General features: G+C 58.4%; 2 protein-coding genes across 2 annotated transcripts; both read right to left on the bottom strand.

Annotated features, from left to right (window-relative positions):
• Positions 1 to 2,803: 2,803 nt before the first annotated feature.
• On the bottom strand, positions 2,804 to 5,678 carry LOC142593740 (pepsin A-like). Its single transcript, XM_075712283.1, has 9 exons — positions 5,599 to 5,678; positions 5,155 to 5,302; positions 4,455 to 4,572; positions 4,191 to 4,309; positions 3,894 to 4,093; positions 3,537 to 3,653; positions 3,294 to 3,438; positions 3,039 to 3,131; positions 2,804 to 2,953 (listed from the first exon to the last, which is right to left on the bottom strand). Exons 1-9 carry the CDS (start codon positions 5,652 to 5,654, stop codon positions 2,804 to 2,806), a joined length of 1,146 nt encoding a protein of 381 aa, XP_075568398.1. The 5' UTR covers positions 5,655 to 5,678.
• Positions 5,679 to 8,579: 2,901 nt separating this feature from the next.
• LOC142593743 (pepsin A-like) lies at positions 8,580 to 11,362 on the bottom strand. Its single transcript, XM_075712286.1, has 9 exons — positions 11,283 to 11,362; positions 10,840 to 10,987; positions 10,241 to 10,358; positions 9,977 to 10,095; positions 9,680 to 9,879; positions 9,313 to 9,429; positions 9,070 to 9,214; positions 8,815 to 8,907; positions 8,580 to 8,729 (listed from the first exon to the last, which is right to left on the bottom strand). The coding sequence occupies exons 1-9, from the start codon at positions 11,336 to 11,338 to the stop codon at positions 8,580 to 8,582; spliced, it is 1,146 nt and encodes a 381-aa protein (XP_075568401.1). The 5' UTR covers positions 11,339 to 11,362.
• Positions 11,363 to 17,741: the final 6,379 nt, after the last annotated feature.

Genomic DNA, 17,741 nt, shown 5'->3' on the forward strand with positions numbered 1-17,741 from the left:
CGGCTCCGGGGGGACTTATCGCAATGACCTTAAGGCAGACGCGGGCAATGCCAAGGTGAGGGCTTTCCATCTTCGCTGGCCTCCAATGCCGCGGCGCAGGGATGCTTGCAGCAGGCTGGGGCTGGCACAGAAGCACCAGGGACAGGCACTGGGGGACGGGGGAGCTGGGCAAGGGGGACATGGGGCTCCCTGCGGCCATTTCTCGGCATTTACCCATGCTCCATCCAAATGCCTGGGCATTACGCGAGCCAACAACACCGCTGCGGCTCAGGAACCGCGGCGTAAATCAGGTGCCATTACATAAAAGCCATTATTTTCCAGTTGGTTCTAGCTGGCCGGGACACCCACTGCCACCACAGGGGACGACATTTTCCCCAGCCCCGGGGCACCTGTGCTACGAAGGCTCCTGGGGCTCCTCAGGACCTTTAAGATCATCCAGTCCAGATTTCTCTCTCCTTATTTCCTCCAGCCCTCGGATCAACTCCATCGCCCTCCCCTGCACCTCCTCGAGCAGGTCCACGTCTTTCTTATGCTGTACCTTAGGATCCTAGAATCGTTGAGGTTGGAAAAGACCTTTAAGATCATCCAGTCCAACCGTTAACCTAACACTACCAACTCCACCACTAAACCAGTTAAGGGGAGAGTCATCATTTCAGGTTTCCTGGCTTGCTGGCTGCAGTAATTCTGAACGAAAGTCAAACTAATTAAGGTTGGAAAGATCCTCTAAGATCCTCAGGCCAACCATCAACACAACACCACCACACCCACTAAACCATGGCCCAAAGTGCCACCTCTGCCCGCTTCTTGAACCCCTCCACGGATGGCGACTCCACCACCTCTCTGGGCAGCCTCTTCCAATGCTTCACCACTCTTCCCATCAAGACATTTTTCCTAATGTCCAGTCTACACCTCCCCTGACGCAGCTGGAGGCCATTTCCTCTCGTGCTATCGCTAACTACTTGGGAGAAGAGCCCAACCCCAAGGCTGGAGGCTTCAGACGCCTCCCTCTGTCCCAGGGCTGCCTGCGGAACTGGGCCCAGCTGGGAGGTGAAAGCGGGAGCAGGCGGGGGAAAGAGCAGCTCGGGATGCCGCTGCTTGGACCATGCCAAGGTCGCCCACGCTGGGCTGCGTCAGAGGCGCCCGGCGCTGGACCGGCCGTCCCAGCCTCCATCACAGCCCCACGGGCGTGACATGTGCCTGCTGGCACGGTCACCTTGTCCCGCGCTCGGGGGAAAACAAAGCCAGACCTTGCGCCAACGAGCTGGCACCAGCCTGACCACAGGCACCGTACGGCCTGAAGATGCCTTTCCTCCCTCGGCACCGCGTTCAACCCACCTCTGAAGACTGAAACCATTGAGGAGAGCTGCTAAAGTGCACCGGCACAATCAAATGAAGAAGAACCTGCCAGGAGCTGACGGGCCATGTTGGGAGACAAGGGATGAAGCATCGAATTCTCCCTGAGCGAAAGGGAAGATGGCAGGTGTTTGGTTTGGGGGTTGGGGTGTGGAAGGGACAAAGTCTTGGCTGAGCCCCAAAATGGAAAGTCCGGACGTGGCAGGAGGCCACAGCCTGGAAACCCCGCATGGAGCCTTGGCAGCGTCTTCCCCACTGGCCTCGTGAGCCACTCTGTGCCTGCAGGTAGCTGTAAGCTACAAAGAAAATCAGCGCTTGCACAACAGCATCTACTTGACGCTTCGCTCCCTCGCTCCCGCGGCCCCGCGCGAGGCAGCAGCGCCTTTCGATGAATACGAGCTCAGATAAGGAGCAGCCCTAGCAGAGGGGCTGCTTGGCCACAAACACGTCCTTGCTGCGCTACGCGTGGAAAACATTGATTTGCAGAAGGTGATGGGAGCAGCGCGCTCCAGGACGCGTCCCTCGTCGGGGAAGCTGCTGCAGCCAGCTGCGCGGGGACTGCTCCGATGGGCTGTGGGCTTGCATTGCTTCCCCCAACAGCCCGGGTGTCTGCACGCAGGGAAGGGGCTGTTCCTGCTGGGCAAAGCCTCGTCCTCCGCAGCACACGGGGGGTTTCACTGCTCCACGGGGACGGCTGGCACAGGGGGCTCAGGGTGATTTTGCTGGGTCACGGCAGCTATTTGGAACAGCTGCTGCAAATGGCGCTTGTATAGAAGGGAGATTCACAGCTGGGCTTGCCGGTTTGCCTGCCTCTTGCTTGCTTGCCCCGGGCCGGGAGCCCTGTGCAAGCTTCCTTGGGCCTTGGTGCTGGCGGAAGGCAGAGGCTGTAGCCCTGCACAGCGCGGCCCCTCAGCGGCACTGCTTTTGGGGGGCACTTGGGAGAGCTGTCAAAGCTCACACCTTGCCATGCAATCGCCCTCCAAGCACGGAGAGCCGGCCCTTCCTCCGTGGAGGCTGCTCAGGAGCTGCTGGGCTCGGCGTGTGTTCCACGCCGGGGCAGGTCATGCCCTGGGAGGGCCACGGCAGCCGGCGTGGGCTGCGGGAGGTGGCGGCTGGAGCTCCACAAGGCCGGTAGCCATGCTCCCATCCCCGTCCCTTATGGTCCCACACACCTTCCCCAGCCCACCTGGCCACCGACAGCCCCAGCACCCACACACACCTCATGGCGTGCCCCATGGGCACCCAAAGCACTGGCCCTGGGCCACCCGCCTTTACTCCGGGCCCTTCCCAGACAGACACGGCACAGGGATGCTGCTTGACGGCTTTATTGTGCTCGGTGGCAGGAGGGGACGGCAGCGCTGGCCAAGGCTCAGCCCTGACACCCACCAGGCCAGGGACGCCGGGGCAGCGGGGCGCGCTGCCTGTCCCCGGCCCCGGCACGCAGGCGCGCTCAGGACAGCCGCGACAGCCCCACCATGTTGTTGGCCCTGTCGAAGATCACGTAGTACTCGCGGATGAAGACGTCCCCCAGGATCCAGAGCTCGCCCGCCTCCGTCGGGGCGTTCATGCCTTGGAAGCCGAGCATGCAGGAGCCATCCATCTGCAACAAGGACACGGTGCATGGTGCTCACCAGCTGCCGCACACCCCCGACACCCCCCGCTCCCCTCCCGGGCGCCATGCTCACCTCTATCACGTAGGCGCGGGGCGGCACGGCGAAGGCATTGCCGTGGATGTTGAAGACGACGTCGGGCAGGCTGCTGATGGCGCTGCAGCTGATCTGGGGAGGGGACACGGTGGTGGCTGGGGCTCAGCGGCCACCCCAAGAGGGACCACGTGCCCCACGCAGCCATGGCGACCCGTGCGCCAGGGAGCAGCCCCGGGCTCCAGCCGGCCACCCCCAAAGGTGCCCAAAGCCCCGCGCGCTCCCCTGCGGCCTCACCTGCCCGTTGGAGCCAACGCTGACGCCGAGGGCACCCAGGATGGCTTTGAGGGCTCCGTTGGGCACGGCCAGCAGTGAGGTGCCCGTGTCCACGATGGCCTGGCAGCCTTTGGAGCAGGCCACGGGCTCCCCACCGATGGAGACGCTGGGGACAGGGGAATGGGATGAGCCTCCCGGGCACAGGACGAGGGCTGGCACCCCCTAAAACACCGTCTGGGGGCAAGGGGAGCCTGCAGGGCCTACCTGTCCATGGTGATCTGCCAGTAGGTTTCGGCAGAGAGGGGGATCCAGTGGATGCCGTTGGTGGTGTAGGCATGGTCGATGGCACCAAAGAGAACAAAGCTGCCTTTCTGCTCGTCCCTGCAAGGGGGGAGCCCTCAGCTGCGGGTCCCACACCACCACCACCACTACCACCACCACCCCCACTGCCACTGCCACTGCCATCACCCAGGGGGGCTTTGCTGCCATCCTCCACCACCGGTGATGCTGACGGCAGCGCTGAGCCACGTCCCCCAGCAGACAACGGGCAATGGTGCCACAGCCAGCCCCGGTGGCAGGGAAATCCTCGGCAAGGGCTGGGCGGCTCCGGCCAGGCCTTACTTGCTCAGGTAGACGGAGAAGAGGTCCTTGGCCACGAGGCCTTCCGACATCATGTTGTCAAAGACAGGGGTGGCTCCGGAGGAGGCGATGCTGGGGAAAGCCAGCCCCAGGATGCCATCAAAGAGGCAGTAGGAGAAGAAATTGCCAGGCTCGATCTCAGCCAGCCCAAAGATCTGGTCGATGACCTTGATGTCTGCGACCTGGTCGGGGAGATGTGGAGAGGGGCTTGGTTTGGGCAGGCGGTGCCCCAGTGTCCCCGCTCCCCTGGCACGAGGGGGCCGCTGCGCCACGCCTTACTTTGACGTTGTCGTAGCCCAGGACGCCGATCATGCTGCCAGTGCCGTAGGCGATGTAGAGGCTCTCGTTGGTGCCGACGAAGGTGGAGGAGTCCGCTGGATTGAAGCGGCGGTGGTCCTCTGCGGGGAGGATAGGGAGACGCTCACGGTGCGTCCTGTCCTCGGGGACCAAGGATGAGCCTCCAGTGCCTCCCCCATGGCCCGACCTCCCTTGGCAGAGACAGGGCAGAGCCCTCCTCGGCTTCCAGCCCCCCCAGACACCTACTGCAGCCCGGGCTGGAGCAGTACACCGAGGGCACCCACAGGTTGGAGGAGCCGGTGTCAAAGATCACGGTGAACTTCTGGGGTGGGGTACCGATGGAGATGGTGCCGAAGTACGAATTCTGTCAAAGCGGGACAGGGAAGGGATCAGCGGGGTGGGTAAGGGGCTAGCAGGACGAATAAGTGGCTAGTGGGATGGGCAAGGGCTTCGAGGAATGGGTAAGGGCTAGGAGGAATGGGTAAGGGGCTAGTGGCTCAGGTAAGGAGGTAGGTGGCCGGGTAAGGGTCTAGGTGGTGTCGCAAGGGGCTAGTGGGATGGTTAAGGGGCTAGTGGGTCACGTAAGAGGTTAGAGGAATGGGTAAGGGTGTAGTTGGTGCGGTAACGGGCTAGCAGGATGGGTAAGAGGCTGGTGAGTGAGGTAAGGGGTTAGGGGGAGGTGTAAGGGGCTAGAGGGTCAGGTAAGGGGCTAGCGGGATGGGTAAGGGGTTAGAGGAATGGGTAAGGGTCTAGTGAGGCAGGTAAAGGGCTAGCAGGCTGGGTAAGGGGTTAGAGGAAAGGGTCAAGGTCTAGTGGGTCAGGTAAGGGGTTAGGGGGATGGCTAAGGGTCTAGCTGGTGACGTAAAGGGCTAGCAGGTTGGATAAAAGGCCAGTGGCCCTGTGGGCTGCGCAGCCGCTGCCAGCCCCTCTGCCCCGCCATGCTCACGTCCAGGAAGTTGATCATGGGCTCCGCGGAGTGCTGCTTGGGGAAGTACTTGTCGGCCAGGTTGTAGGGGTGCTTCTTCAGGTAGTCCTCCAGCAAGCCATGCTCCTGCAGGGACTGCCGCAGGGTCTTGGCCCTCCTCAGAGGGACCCTGGGGTGCAGGGGAGAGGGGAGCCCATCCGTCAAAGTGCCTCGGGGGGGTGGCGGGTACCCCCGCCACGTGCTCGCCCTGCGCCTCCTCCCACAGACCCTCCTGTGGGACCCGCGGGCTGTCCTCGCTGCGGGGACCCTCGGCCATGCCCATGCTTGGGGGGTTGCAGCTCCTTCCCCCATCCCTGCTGCGTGCCGGGTGCCAGGCAGCCGCCCCGCTCGCCTCCCCCAGCGTGGCTGCTGGGGGTCCTCGGGAACGCACTGCCTCCCAGGGAACCCCCACACCCCGCTGCTCACCTGGACACCAGGCACTGGGACAGGGCCACCAAGCCCAGGAGCAGGAGCAACTTCATGCTGGCTGCTGACACACGGCCACCCAGGCAAAGAGACGCGCCGAGAGTGCCACCGGCCCCACACCGCCTCCTTATATCCCAACCACGCTTGTTTGGACAGCGGCCCCGATAACAAAGGCAAACGGCTCCGGGGGGACTTATCGCAATGACCTTAAGGCAGACGCGGGCAATGCCAAGGTGAGGGCTTTCCATCTTCGCTGGCCTCCAATGCCGCGGCGCAGGGATGCTTGCAGCAGGCTGGGGCTGGCACAGAAGCACCAGGGACAGGCACTGGGGGACGGGGGAGCTGGGCAAGGGGGACATGGGGCTCCCTGCGGCCATTTCTCGGCATTTACCCATGCTCCATCCAAATGCCTGGGCATTACGCGAGCCAACAACACCGCTGCGGCTCAGGAACCGCGGCGTAAATCAGGTGCCATTACATAAAAGCCATTATTTTCCAGTTGGTTCTAGCTGGCCGGGACACCCACTGCCACCACAGGGGACGACATTTTCCCCAGCCCCGGGGCACCTGTGCTACGAAGGCTCCTGGGGCTCCTCAGGACCTTTAAGATCATCCAGTCCAGATTTCTCTCTCCTTATTTCCTCCAGCCCTCGGATCAACTCCATCGCCCTCCCCTGCACCTCCTCGAGCAGGTCCACGTCTTTCTTATGCTGTACCTTAGGATCCTAGAATCGTTGAGGTTGGAAAAGACCTTTAAGATCATCCAGTCCAACCGTTAACCTAACACTACCAACTCCACCACTAAACCAGTTAAGGGGAGAGTCATCATTTCAGGTTTCCTGGCTTGCTGGCTGCAGTAATTCTGAACGAAAGTCAAACTAATTAAGGTTGGAAAGATCCTCTAAGATCCTCAGGCCAACCATCAACACAACACCACCACACCCACTAAACCATGGCCCAAAGTGCCACCTCTGCCCGCTTCTTGAACCCCTCCACGGATGGCGACTCCACCACCTCTCTGGGCAGCCTCTTCCAATGCTTCACCACTCTTCCCATCAAGACATTTTTCCTAATGTCCAGTCTACACCTCCCCTGACGCAGCTGGAGGCCATTTCCTCTCGTGCTATCGCTAACTACTTGGGAGAAGAGCCCAACCCCAAGGCTGGAGGCTTCAGACGCCTCCCTCTGTCCCAGGGCTGCCTGCGGAACTGGGCCCAGCTGGGAGGTGAAAGCGGGAGCAGGCGGGGGAAAGAGCAGCTCGGGATGCCGCTGCTTGGACCATGCCAAGGTCGCCCACGCTGGGCTGCGTCAGAGGCGCCCGGCGCTGGACCGGCCGTCCCAGCCTCCATCACAGCCCCACGGGCGTGACATGTGCCTGCTGGCACGGTCACCTTGTCCCGCGCTCGGGGGAAAACAAAGCCAGACCTTGCGCCAACGAGCTGGCACCAGCCTGACCACAGGCACCGTACGGCCTGAAGATGCCTTTCCTCCCTCGGCACCGCGTTCAACCCACCTCTGAAGACTGAAACCATTGAGGAGAGCTGCTAAAGTGCACCGGCACAATCAAATGAAGAAGAACCTGCCAGGAGCTGACGGGCCATGTTGGGAGACAAGGGATGAAGCATCGAATTCTCCCTGAGCGAAAGGGAAGATGGCAGGTGTTTGGTTTGGGGGTTGGGGTGTGGAAGGGACAAAGTCTTGGCTGAGCCCCAAAATGGAAAGTCCGGACGTGGCAGGAGGCCACAGCCTGGAAACCCCGCATGGAGCCTTGGCAGCGTCTTCCCCACTGGCCTCGTGAGCCACTCTGTGCCTGCAGGTAGCTGTAAGCTACAAAGAAAATCAGCGCTTGCACAACAGCATCTACTTGACGCTTCGCTCCCTCGCTCCCGCGGCCCCGCGCGAGGCAGCAGCGCCTTTCGATGAATACGAGCTCAGATAAGGAGCAGCCCTAGCAGAGGGGCTGCTTGGCCACAAACACGTCCTTGCTGCGCTACGCGTGGAAAACATTGATTTGCAGAAGGTGATGGGAGCAGCGCGCTCCAGGACGCGTCCCTCGTCGGGGAAGCTGCTGCAGCCAGCTGCGCGGGGACTGCTCCGATGGGCTGTGGGCTTGCATTGCTTCCCCCAACAGCCCGGGTGTCTGCACGCAGGGAAGGGGCTGTTCCTGCTGGGCAAAGCCTCGTCCTCCGCAGCACACGGGGGGTTTCACTGCTCCACGGGGACGGCTGGCACAGGGGGCTCAGGGTGATTTTGCTGGGTCACGGCAGCTATTTGGAACAGCTGCTGCAAATGGCGCTTGTATAGAAGGGAGATTCACAGCTGGGCTTGCCGGTTTGCCTGCCTCTTGCTTGCTTGCCCCGGGCCGGGAGCCCTGTGCAAGCTTCCTTGGGCCTTGGTGCTGGCGGAAGGCAGAGGCTGTAGCCCTGCACAGCGCGGCCCCTCAGCGGCACTGCTTTTGGGGGGCACTTGGGAGAGCTGTCAAAGCTCACACCTTGCCATGCAATCGCCCTCCAAGCACGGAGAGCCGGCCCTTCCTCCGTGGAGGCTGCTCAGGAGCTGCTGGGCTCGGCGTGTGTTCCACGCCGGGGCAGGTCATGCCCTGGGAGGGCCACGGCAGCCGGCGTGGGCTGCGGGAGGTGGCGGCTGGAGCTCCACAAGGCCGGTAGCCATGCTCCCATCCCCGTCCCTTATGGTCCCACACACCTTCCCCAGCCCACCTGGCCACCGACAGCCCCAGCACCCACACACACCTCATGGCGTGCCCCGTGGGCACCCAAAGCACTGGCCCTGGGCCACCCGCCTTTACTCCGGGCCCTTCCCAGACAGACACGGCACAGGGATGCTGCTTGACGGCTTTATTGTGCTCGGTGGCAGGAGGGGACGGCAGCGCTGGCCAAGGCTCAGCCCTGACACCCACCAGGCAAGGGACGCCGGGGCAGCGGGGCGCGCTGCCTGTCCCCGGCCCCGGCACGCAGGCGCGCTCAGGACAGCCGCGACAGCCCCACCATGTTGTTGGCCCTGTCGAAGATCACGTAGTACTCGCGGATGAAGACGTCCCCCAGGATCCAGAGCTCGCCCGCCTCCGTCGGGACGTTCATGCCTTGGAAGCCGAGCATGCAGGAGCCGGCCATCTGCAACAAGGACACGGTGCATGGTGCTCACCAGCTGCCGCACACCCCCGACACCCCCCGCTCCCCTCCCGGGCGCCATGCTCACCTCTATCACGTAGGCGCGGGGCGGCACGGCGAAGGCATTGCCGTGGATGTTGAAGACGACGTCGGGCAGGCTGCTGATGGCGCTGCAGCTGATCTGGGGAGGGGACACGGTGGCGGCTGGGGCTCAGCGGCCACCCCAAGAGGGACCACGTGCCCCACGCAGCCATGGCGACCCGTGCGCCAGGGAGCAGCCCCGGGCTCCAGCCGGCCACCCCCAAAGGTGCCCAAAGCCCCGCGCGCTCCCCTGCGGCCTCACCTGCCCGTTGGAGCCGACGCTGACGCCGAGGGCACCCAGGATGGCGTTGAGGGCTCCGTTGGGCACGGCCAGCAGCGAGGTGCCCGTGTCCACGATGGCCTGGCAGCCATTGGAGCAGGCCACGGGCTCCCCACCGATGGAGACGCTGAGGACAGGGGAATGGGATGAGCCTCCCGGGCACAGGACAAGGGCTGGCACCCCCTAAAACACCGTCTGGGGGCAAGGGGAGCCTGCAGGGCCTACCTGTCCATGGTGATCTGCCAGTAGGTTTCGGCAGAGAGGGGGATCCAGTGGATGCCGTTGGTGGTGTAGGCATGGTCGATGGCACCGAAGAGAACAAAGCTGCCTTTCTGCTCGTCCCTGCAAGGGGGGAGCCCTCAGCTGCGGGTCCCACACCACCACCACCACTACCACCACCCCCCCCACTGCCACTGCCACTGCCATCACCCAGGGGGGCTTTGCTGCCATCCTCCACCACCGGTGACGCTGACGGCAGCGCTGAGCCACGTCCCCCAGCAGACAACGGGCAATGGTGCCACAGCCAGCCCCGGTGGCAGGGAAAGGGCAGAAAATCCTCGGCAAGGGCTGGGCGGCTCCGGCCAGGCCTTACTTGCTCAGGTAGACGGAGAAGAGGTCCTTGGCCACGAGGCCTTCCGACATCATGTTGTCAAAGACAGGGGTGGCTCCGGAGGAGGCGATGCTGGGGAAAGCCAGCCCCAGGATGCCATCAAAGAGGCAGTAGGAGAAGAAATTGCCAGGCTCGGTCTCAGCCAGCCCAAAGATCTGGTCGATGACCTTGATGTCTGCGACCTGGTCGGGGAGATGTGGAGAGGGGCTCGGTTTGGGCGGGCGGTGTCCCAGTGTCCCCGCTCCCGTGGCACGAGGGGGCCGCTGCGCCACGCCTTACTTTGACGTTGTCGTAGCCCAGGACGCCGGTCATGCTGCCAGTGCCGTAGGCGATGTAGAGGCTCTCGTTGGTGCCGACGAAGGTGGAGGATTCCGCCGGGTTGAAGCGGCGGTGGTCCTCTGCGGGGAGGATAGGGAGACGCTCACGGTGCGTCCTGTCCTCGGGGACCAAGGATGAGCCTCCAGTGCCTCCCCCATGGCCCGACCTCCCTTGGCAGAGACAGGGCAGAGCCCTCCTCGGCTCCCAGCCCCCCCAGACACCTACTGCAGCCCGGGCTGGAGCAGTACACCGAGGGCACCCACAGGTTGGAGGAGCCGGTGTCAAAGATCACGGTGAACTTCTGGGGTGGGGTACCGATGGAGATGGTGCCGAAGTACGAATTCTGTCAAAGCGGGACAGGGAAGGGATCAGCGGGGTTGTAAGGGGCTAGCAGGACGAGTAAGTGGCTAGTGGGATGGGCAAGGGCTTCGAGGAATGGGTAAGGGGCTAGTGGGTCAGGTAAGAGGGTAGGTGGCCAGGTAAGGGTCTAGGTGGTGTCGCAAGGGGCTAGCGGGACGGGTAAGAGGCTAGTGGGTCAGGTAAGGAGTTAGGGGGAGGTGTAAGGGGCTAGAGGGTCAGGTAAGGGGCTAGCGGGATGGGTAAGGGGTTAGCGGAATGGGTAAGGGTCTAGTGAGGCAGGTAAAGGGCTAGCAGGCTGGGTAAGGGGTTAGAGGAAAGGGTCAAGGTCTAGGTGGTCAGGTAAGGGGTTAGGGGGATGGCTAAGGGTCTGGTTGGTGACGTAAAGGGCTAGCAGGTTGGATAAAAGGCCAGCAGGCCTGTAGGCTGTGCAGCCGCTGCCAGCCCCTCTACCCCGCCATGCTCACGTCCAGGAAGTTGGTCATGGGCTCCGCGGAGTGCTGCTTGGGGAAGTACTTGTCGGCCAGGTTGTAGGGGTGCTTCTTCAGGTAGTCCTCCAGCAAGCCATGCTCCTGCAGGGACTGCCGCAGGGTCTTGGCCCTCCTCAGAGGGACCCTGGGGTGCAGGGGAGAGGGGAGCCCATCCGTCAAAGTGCCTCGGGGGGCGGCGGGTACCCCCGCCACGTGCTCGCCCTGCGCCTCCTCCCACAGACCCTCCTGTGGGACCCGCGGGCTGTCCTCGCTGCGGGGACCCTCGGCCATGCCCATGCTTGGGGGGTTGCAGCTCCTTCCCCCATCCCTGCTGCATGCCGGGTGCCAGGCAGCCGCCCCGCTCGCCTCCCCCAGCGTGGCTGCTGGGGGTCCTCGGGAACGCGCTGCCTCCCAGGGAACCCCCACACCCCGCTGCTCACCTGGACACCAGGCACTGGGACAGGGCCACCAAGCCCAGGAGCAGGAGCAACTTCATGCTGGCTGCTGACACACGGCCACCCAGGCAAAGAGACGCGCCGAGAGTGCCACCGGCCCCACACCGCCTCCTTATATCCCAACCACGCTTGTTTGGACAGCGGCCCCGATAACAAAGGCAAACGGCTCCGGGGGGACTTATCGCAATGACCTTAAGGCAGACGCGGGCAATGCCAAGGTGAGGGCTTTCCATCTTCGCTGGCCTCCAATGCTGCGGCGCAGGGATGCTTGCAGCAGGCTGGGGCTGGCACAGAAGCACCCTCCAGTTACTCTGCGTCCGCAATGGAGAGGCACTGGGGGACGGATGAGCTGGGCAGGGGGACGTGGGGCTGCCTGCTGCCATTTCTGGGCATTTCCCCACGTTCCATCCAAGTGCCCGGGCATTACGCAAGCCGACAACACTGCTGTAGCTGAGGAACCATGGCATAAATCAGGCACCATTAGATAAAAGCACTTATTTTCCAGTTGGCTCCTCAAAGCCGCTAGCCACGGGCCCTTGTGGGTGTGACTCCCGCATGGGAGAGCCTGTGATGGAGAGGAAGGTCCTGCTGGAAGGTGGAAAGGGTCCTTGCTGCAGCCCCACTGCGGTGAGCGGATGGTGACCAGTGGGTGTGGGTAAGGAGCGATGCGGTGGGGGAGCAGGGCAGTAGGTGCCCCCTCTCCTTGAGCAGGGATGGAGGTCACAGTGATGCCAGGGTGGACTTTCCTCTCTTTGTGGGAAAGGTGTTAGCTGGGACATTCGTTCAGCAGAATACATCTGCTCAGGGTGGGGTGATGTAGGGGTGAGCTGCCTCCAAGTTTTCCTGCTGCACTGATGCTCATCCTGCATTAATTTTGGTAATGAGCAGAGTAACCTCCCTTGCTTTTGGGGCTGCCAAGTTTTGCCTTTTTTTTTGCCAGAACATTAGAGGAAACAAAAAAAGACAAGTTTTTCAAGAGCTGTTTATCTTTTTTTTTTTTTTTTTTTTCCCAATCAGTCAGCACGTTCAGACATAACATAAACCTCACTGGGCACAGAAGGCAGGGACTCATGGCAGTCCTCTTTCCGGACAAAGAGGATGTTTGGGGCGAATGCTCTTGGTCACCCTGACAGCGATAGGTTTGCCAGCAACTATAGCTGCATTGCCCAGAGCAGCAAACGGACTAGAGAAGCTGCAGCAGCTGAAAGCCTGCTCTGTTTGGATAAAAAGGTGTGTCCTGTGTTTCTGTGCTGATATACGGGGTTTCTAGGTGAGCCGGCCTCTTCTGAACATCCAAACTGCAACCCAAATTCAGTGATTGTATCATGTAATTAAGACTCGAAGCAATTTTCCAATCTTTTACTGCAGACAGCTTACTGCACGCAATTGTTGCTGAAAAAGAGCTCCACGTGAAAAGCTGTAATCACTGATGATCAGGATTTCATTTCTTTCAATGGAAAGAAATAATTTGTCAAATTATGGGAAGTTTTAGGATAAGCTCATTCTTCTGTCAATAGATTCCCATCACCAGGAGCCAATGAAAACCTCTGTTTTCAGACAGGTATTGATTTTTGGATGTATCATTATACACAGTATGAAGAAGTTGTGGAATTCAGCACCAGAAAAATCTCAGAACAAATATGTAGCACCATTAAAGTCAAGAACAAAGAATTGGGAGAGGATGGAAAATAATCACTTTTGGGGTGTGAAATGACTTTCTGATAAGGCTACGGAGACACTTTCTCAGCTGAGAAACCCTGAAGTGCATCTGATCAGTAGAGGGAAGGTTTAAAGCAGGTCAGCCAGCCCCCTGCCCTGGGAACTGCACAGCTCTCAAAACCGACTTGGCATCGTCGCTTCCTTCAGTCTTGATGGCTAATTCCTGGGGGAAGGGTTTTGCTGGAGAAACATACAGGCTTGGTCTTTCCTGAGCTGGAAGTGGTAGTGGCTCATGCTGATGGCTCCAGAGATAAGGGTCCTCTCCCTCCAGGACCTGGCTCTGGATCCCCCAGGGCAGGTCCACTGCAGTGAGGCGGCTGAAGGCAGCTGCCTGGCAGGACAGCCGGATTTCAGCCCTTTCCTATTGCACTGAGCTTCCCTGTGTTGGTGACAGTGTAACTCCGTGGCTCCACCTCCTTCCCGAGCCCTTTCCATGGAGGCTCCCTTCAGTCTTTATTATTATGGTTTTCGCAGCCCTCTGGGGAACATCAGACCCTTGGAGTTTGGAGGCAGATGTGGTGTGACCCATCTATCACTTAACATCCTTCCATGCCCTGGGACAGGAGGGGGAAATCAGCAGCACAAACAGCCTGGTGGGTTCATCGTGTTGGTAAAGATGGGGATGGCTCTGGAGGCAGCAATGCTGGGGTGGCCAGGCTCGGGATGCCGTCGAAGGGGGTGTAGCACAAAAAGGAGCCAGACTCAGGCCAATGGTCTGTTTGCTGACCTGGATGTTTCCAACCTTGGTAGAGAAATGGAAGGAACAAGACACGCCAGATTCTGGAAGAATCTGCCCTTTGCCCCCAGAGGGAGCAGGGAACCCTGAGGAAACTCAAAAACCAAGCTGCAAAGAGCTCGAAACACAACTCTGCTGCATCCCCACCGCAGCAGAGAAGGCGGCTGAGGGGAGGGCAGGGAGCAGGCAGTGCCTGAGGCAGACAGTGGGGCACAGGCTGGGTGCTGGGGCATGCTGGAGACAGGGCTGGGTGCCCAGGCTGGGTGGCAGAGGGTGGCTGCTCTGTTGTAGCTCTGCTTGGCGGCAGAGGGCACCAAATGATGGGGAGATCCCTGCTGTGTTCTCCAAAAGCAGATGAAGACCAGCTGGAGGGATGGATCTGGAGGCTTTTAGTTCTGCTTTGCCTGTTCCTGATGCAGCTGTGGCTGGGTTATGGTTCCTGTTCAATAAAATCCCCAAAGCGCTATGCTTGTGTTCAGAAAATGTAAGATTTCAGTATCTCGTTTCGGCGTCTGAGTAAAGCTGGATTTGACTCCCTGCGTGCAGAGGCTCTACCTGGGCTCACGATGAGCTTGGGCTATGCAGAAGCATTAAACGAGTCATATGGAGCACTAAAATAAAGCAGCAAGCAGCCCCAGATGGGCTGGTCAGTGGGTGGAGGACAGCTGGTGGTTGTGGTTGACTGCGGCGGCTGAAGAGCTGGGTGGTGACTTTGACCCCCCCCGCAGAGATGGGCTGCGGCTGAGGCGGTGCAGGACTGGTGACAGGAACGTTTTACGCTTTGCTGCTTCCAGTGATTGGCAGCAATTTGTGTGTGAAGAGACAGCCCCTCTAAAGGCTACATGAGATGCACTGGAGGTAACTCATAGGATTCCCTGAGCAATCTTTGTTATGAACAACAGGAGATGGGCACCTCCAAAAGCTGCCGTGGCTCCCAGATGTTGCCTGAGTGGCAAATAAATAAATAAATCCCTGTGTGTGGATCTCTGTCAGGAATGCAATAGCCGCAAGGCCAGGTGACTTGCAAATTCTACAATCAGTCCTGATGGCCAGGTGCCTAAAAGCCTCAATGGGAACTGTACAAGGTTAGGTAACAACACTTAGGACGCATTTGTCGTGGGGCTCACCCCCTGGGCCAAACAGGACTGTATACGGCTTTTCAGGCTTTCTGTATGGCAAAGGACTTTGCTGACTAAGCACAGGAACTGCCTTAACTTTATCTGTGCAGGCTTGAAAAGCTCAGCCTGAAAAAAAATCACCTTATTGAGATATACCTTATCTTAGTAACTGCAGATTAAGGAAGCAAACTTGTTTTCCAGTCCCTGTTCCTGGTCTTTCTGTCCGTCCCATAAAGGCGTTATCGTACGTCACACAGTTGCTTGATCAGAACCGTCAGATGAAAGGCACAAAGGCAGAGAGGAGGGACCTCCGGTTTGAGGCTCCTAAGACGTCAAATTCCTGTGATCTGATGTAAGAATGTTTGATTAAGTTATCAAGGACGCCCGCAGAGATGTCAGCTGATCCTTGCTGAGCCGGTGGCGGGTGGACTTTTGCTGGGGTAGGACCTCCAGGCGGTCAGGCCAGCTCGCTCTACCTGCTGTGGGTGATCCAGGACAGTGGCTAGTATCTTTTGTGGCCTCGGTCTGTGGTTGTTAAATCAGCGAACGTTACTCTCTGGGTTGCCTAGATAGTGGCTGGACCACGTGGACCACAAAGCTTCCTAGTTGTACAAGGGCAAGCGCAGAAAGGGAACTGGTTTGATTGCGGCTCGCTTGTGTGAGAGGCGAGCGGCAGCGAGCCAACAGACGGCCAGACATACACCTGTGAGATAACAGCTGAGAAGAGCTGAGAGAAACGGTGCTTTCTGATAAACTCCTGCTTAAAAGATGGGTGGGATTATGAGAAAGGCTCTTCTTTCGTCTGAATCCTTCCTTACCGAGGACCACAGGTAACATTGTCTTGAAAACAAACAGCATCACATTAAAAGAAATAAAGAACAGCACCATCAATTTTTTTTTTTTCCTTCTATTGGGAAACACTCCAAATTTCATTTGACTCCTGAGGTCAGGAAAATTCAACCAAAACCACAAAAGAACTTGGCCAGATAATAAACAAAAGGTGAAATCTGACAAAGGATCAGGATTGCTGAGATCAGCTTTGCACGAGGGTTTTTTTTTTTTTAACCTTGCTCTCTAGTCTTACACTGCCACCCTCCACTTCAGAGCCCAAGGAGCTGCAAACATCAGCTGCATTGATAGCAGACTCCGGAAAGTTTCCATTTCACTCCAAAACACTTTCTGGATTATAGCTTCATTTCCTCAGGAGAGTAAGATTTCAAACTGACCTAAGCTGCTTCAGAAGGTGGCTCTGTAGCTGAATGCTCCTTACGGAAAACATTTTACTCCTTTCTGCCAGTTTCATCCTAGGCCACGAGTGCTCTCTTCATCCAGAACAGCTCAGCTGGTGCGCGCACTGGAAATTTGGTACTTGGTGTAATTTGAACACTTACCCATCTTCAGTCATTTTCGCTCATGGTGCATATTGGCTATCGGCCTTTGCATCTTTCACCTAATGAAGTAGCTGTGTGATGTGTCATAATGACCAGCTGAAACCATCTCTTACACAAATTAACGATGCTAGTAAACAGATAATGGGCACATCCTTCAGTGTTAACCAGAAAATATCTATTTATCATATTTTTGATTGCTGGGTAACACTCTATCATTTAAGCAGATACTTTTCTGTTTCTTCCTTCATTGCAAAGAACAAATTGGAACACAGCTTAGTTTATCCTCTACTCAGTCCTTACAGTTTAATATAAATTGTTAACTAACCATGCTCCAGCCCTTCCATGTCCGCGGAGACAGCTTCTCAAACAAGCCTTGAAAATACCAATCTCCTCTTGGAAAGTCAAGTCCCCTTTCTTGCAATAACATTGGGGTTTGACCTGATTATCAGCCACGCTATGAACAAATTGTCCTTGATTAAACCATAAGGTACCTACTATGATTCATATGACTCATATTTATTATACAACAGGACTCACGTGGTGTGTGTCTCCGGCGGAGACGAGAGGTGCCTTTCCCAAGCCTGGATCGCAGCACTTCTGTAACAGCTGGGTGACCTTGCCCAGCCGTCCGCAGTCTCCTTCACATTCCTCTCCCCTCAGCACCTCGAGCATGTCTCATCCAGCAACGCGGAGCTTTTCCCCATCCTAATGCAATTCTTAGCCCTGCTCACATCCGCAGGAACATGGAAGTATGGGTGGAAAAGTGGAGGCTGGCTTCATGTAGAGGGTGACGGGATCCGAGCTTCCTCTGTCTCATGCTGCTCAGGAACTTTCCTGTTCCATGCAAGGAAGAGCTAACACAGGTATTCAAGAGGGATTTGCTTTTATCTCTTGGTTCCAGCTATGCCACCCCAAAAAAATGCCATTATATGAATTTTTGGCACGTTGTTGAGGTCTGCATGTACTGCCTCAGCGCAGCGGTATCTCAGCCCACAGCTAAGCACTCTGTATCCATTATCTCACCTTCTCTGCTTCTCTGTCCTCTCTTCTCTTGCACTTCCATCAACTCTTATGTCCCATCTCCAGCTCTGCTACACCTTCACTGACACTTACCTCTCCAAGCTCACGTTGTCTCCATCCCTTTACCTGTCAATGAATTTTTAATTTAATTTTTATTTCTCACAAGGCTGGACTGCTCAGGATTACGGCCAACAGAATTCCAAGTCACCCGAAACAACAGGCATTTGAGTGCTTGTAACACCAGCTGCTACTCAGCACGAGACAACCTGCAGAGAACAACGTGGCTTTGCAGCAGCTCTCCTTGCTCTTAGACCTCCGCAAAACATGAACTGCGTGGGAGGCCCCAGCTGCAAGGCGCTGATGAGGTCGTGACAAGGCAGAAACTGCTTCAAATCTCACCGTAAATCCAACCCAACGCTTGAATTTCAACCAGCTGCCTGCTCTGTACGCAGCACTAAGC

Source organism: Pelecanus crispus, chromosome 6 (genome assembly GCF_030463565.1).
Source record: "Pelecanus crispus isolate bPelCri1 chromosome 6, bPelCri1.pri, whole genome shotgun sequence".
In the NCBI taxonomy this organism is placed as follows: domain Eukaryota; kingdom Metazoa; phylum Chordata; class Aves; order Pelecaniformes; family Pelecanidae; genus Pelecanus; species Pelecanus crispus.

Excerpts from the sequence above, each read along its gene's own strand:
- LOC142593740 (XM_075712283.1), bottom strand. The coding sequence starts at position 5,654 with ATGAAGTTGCTCCTGCTCCTGGGCTTGGTGGCCCTGTCCCAGTGCCTG. Across the intron at positions 3,132-3,293 it reads GCGTTGGCTCCAACGGGCAG|ATCAGCTGCAGCGCCATCAG; the intron begins GTGAGGCCGCAG and ends TCCCCTCCCCAG. Across the intron at positions 2,954-3,038 it reads CCCGCGCCTACGTGATAGAG|ATGGATGGCTCCTGCATGCT; the intron begins GTGAGCATGGCG and ends TCCTTGTTGCAG.
- LOC142593743 (XM_075712286.1), bottom strand. The coding sequence starts at position 11,338 with ATGAAGTTGCTCCTGCTCCTGGGCTTGGTGGCCCTGTCCCAGTGCCTG. Across the intron at positions 10,359-10,839 it reads CCATGACCAACTTCCTGGAC|AATTCGTACTTCGGCACCAT; the intron begins GTGAGCATGGCG and ends CCGCTTTGACAG. Across the intron at positions 9,215-9,312 it reads TGGCAGATCACCATGGACAG|CGTCTCCATCGGTGGGGAGC; the intron begins GTAGGCCCTGCA and ends CCCTGTCCTCAG.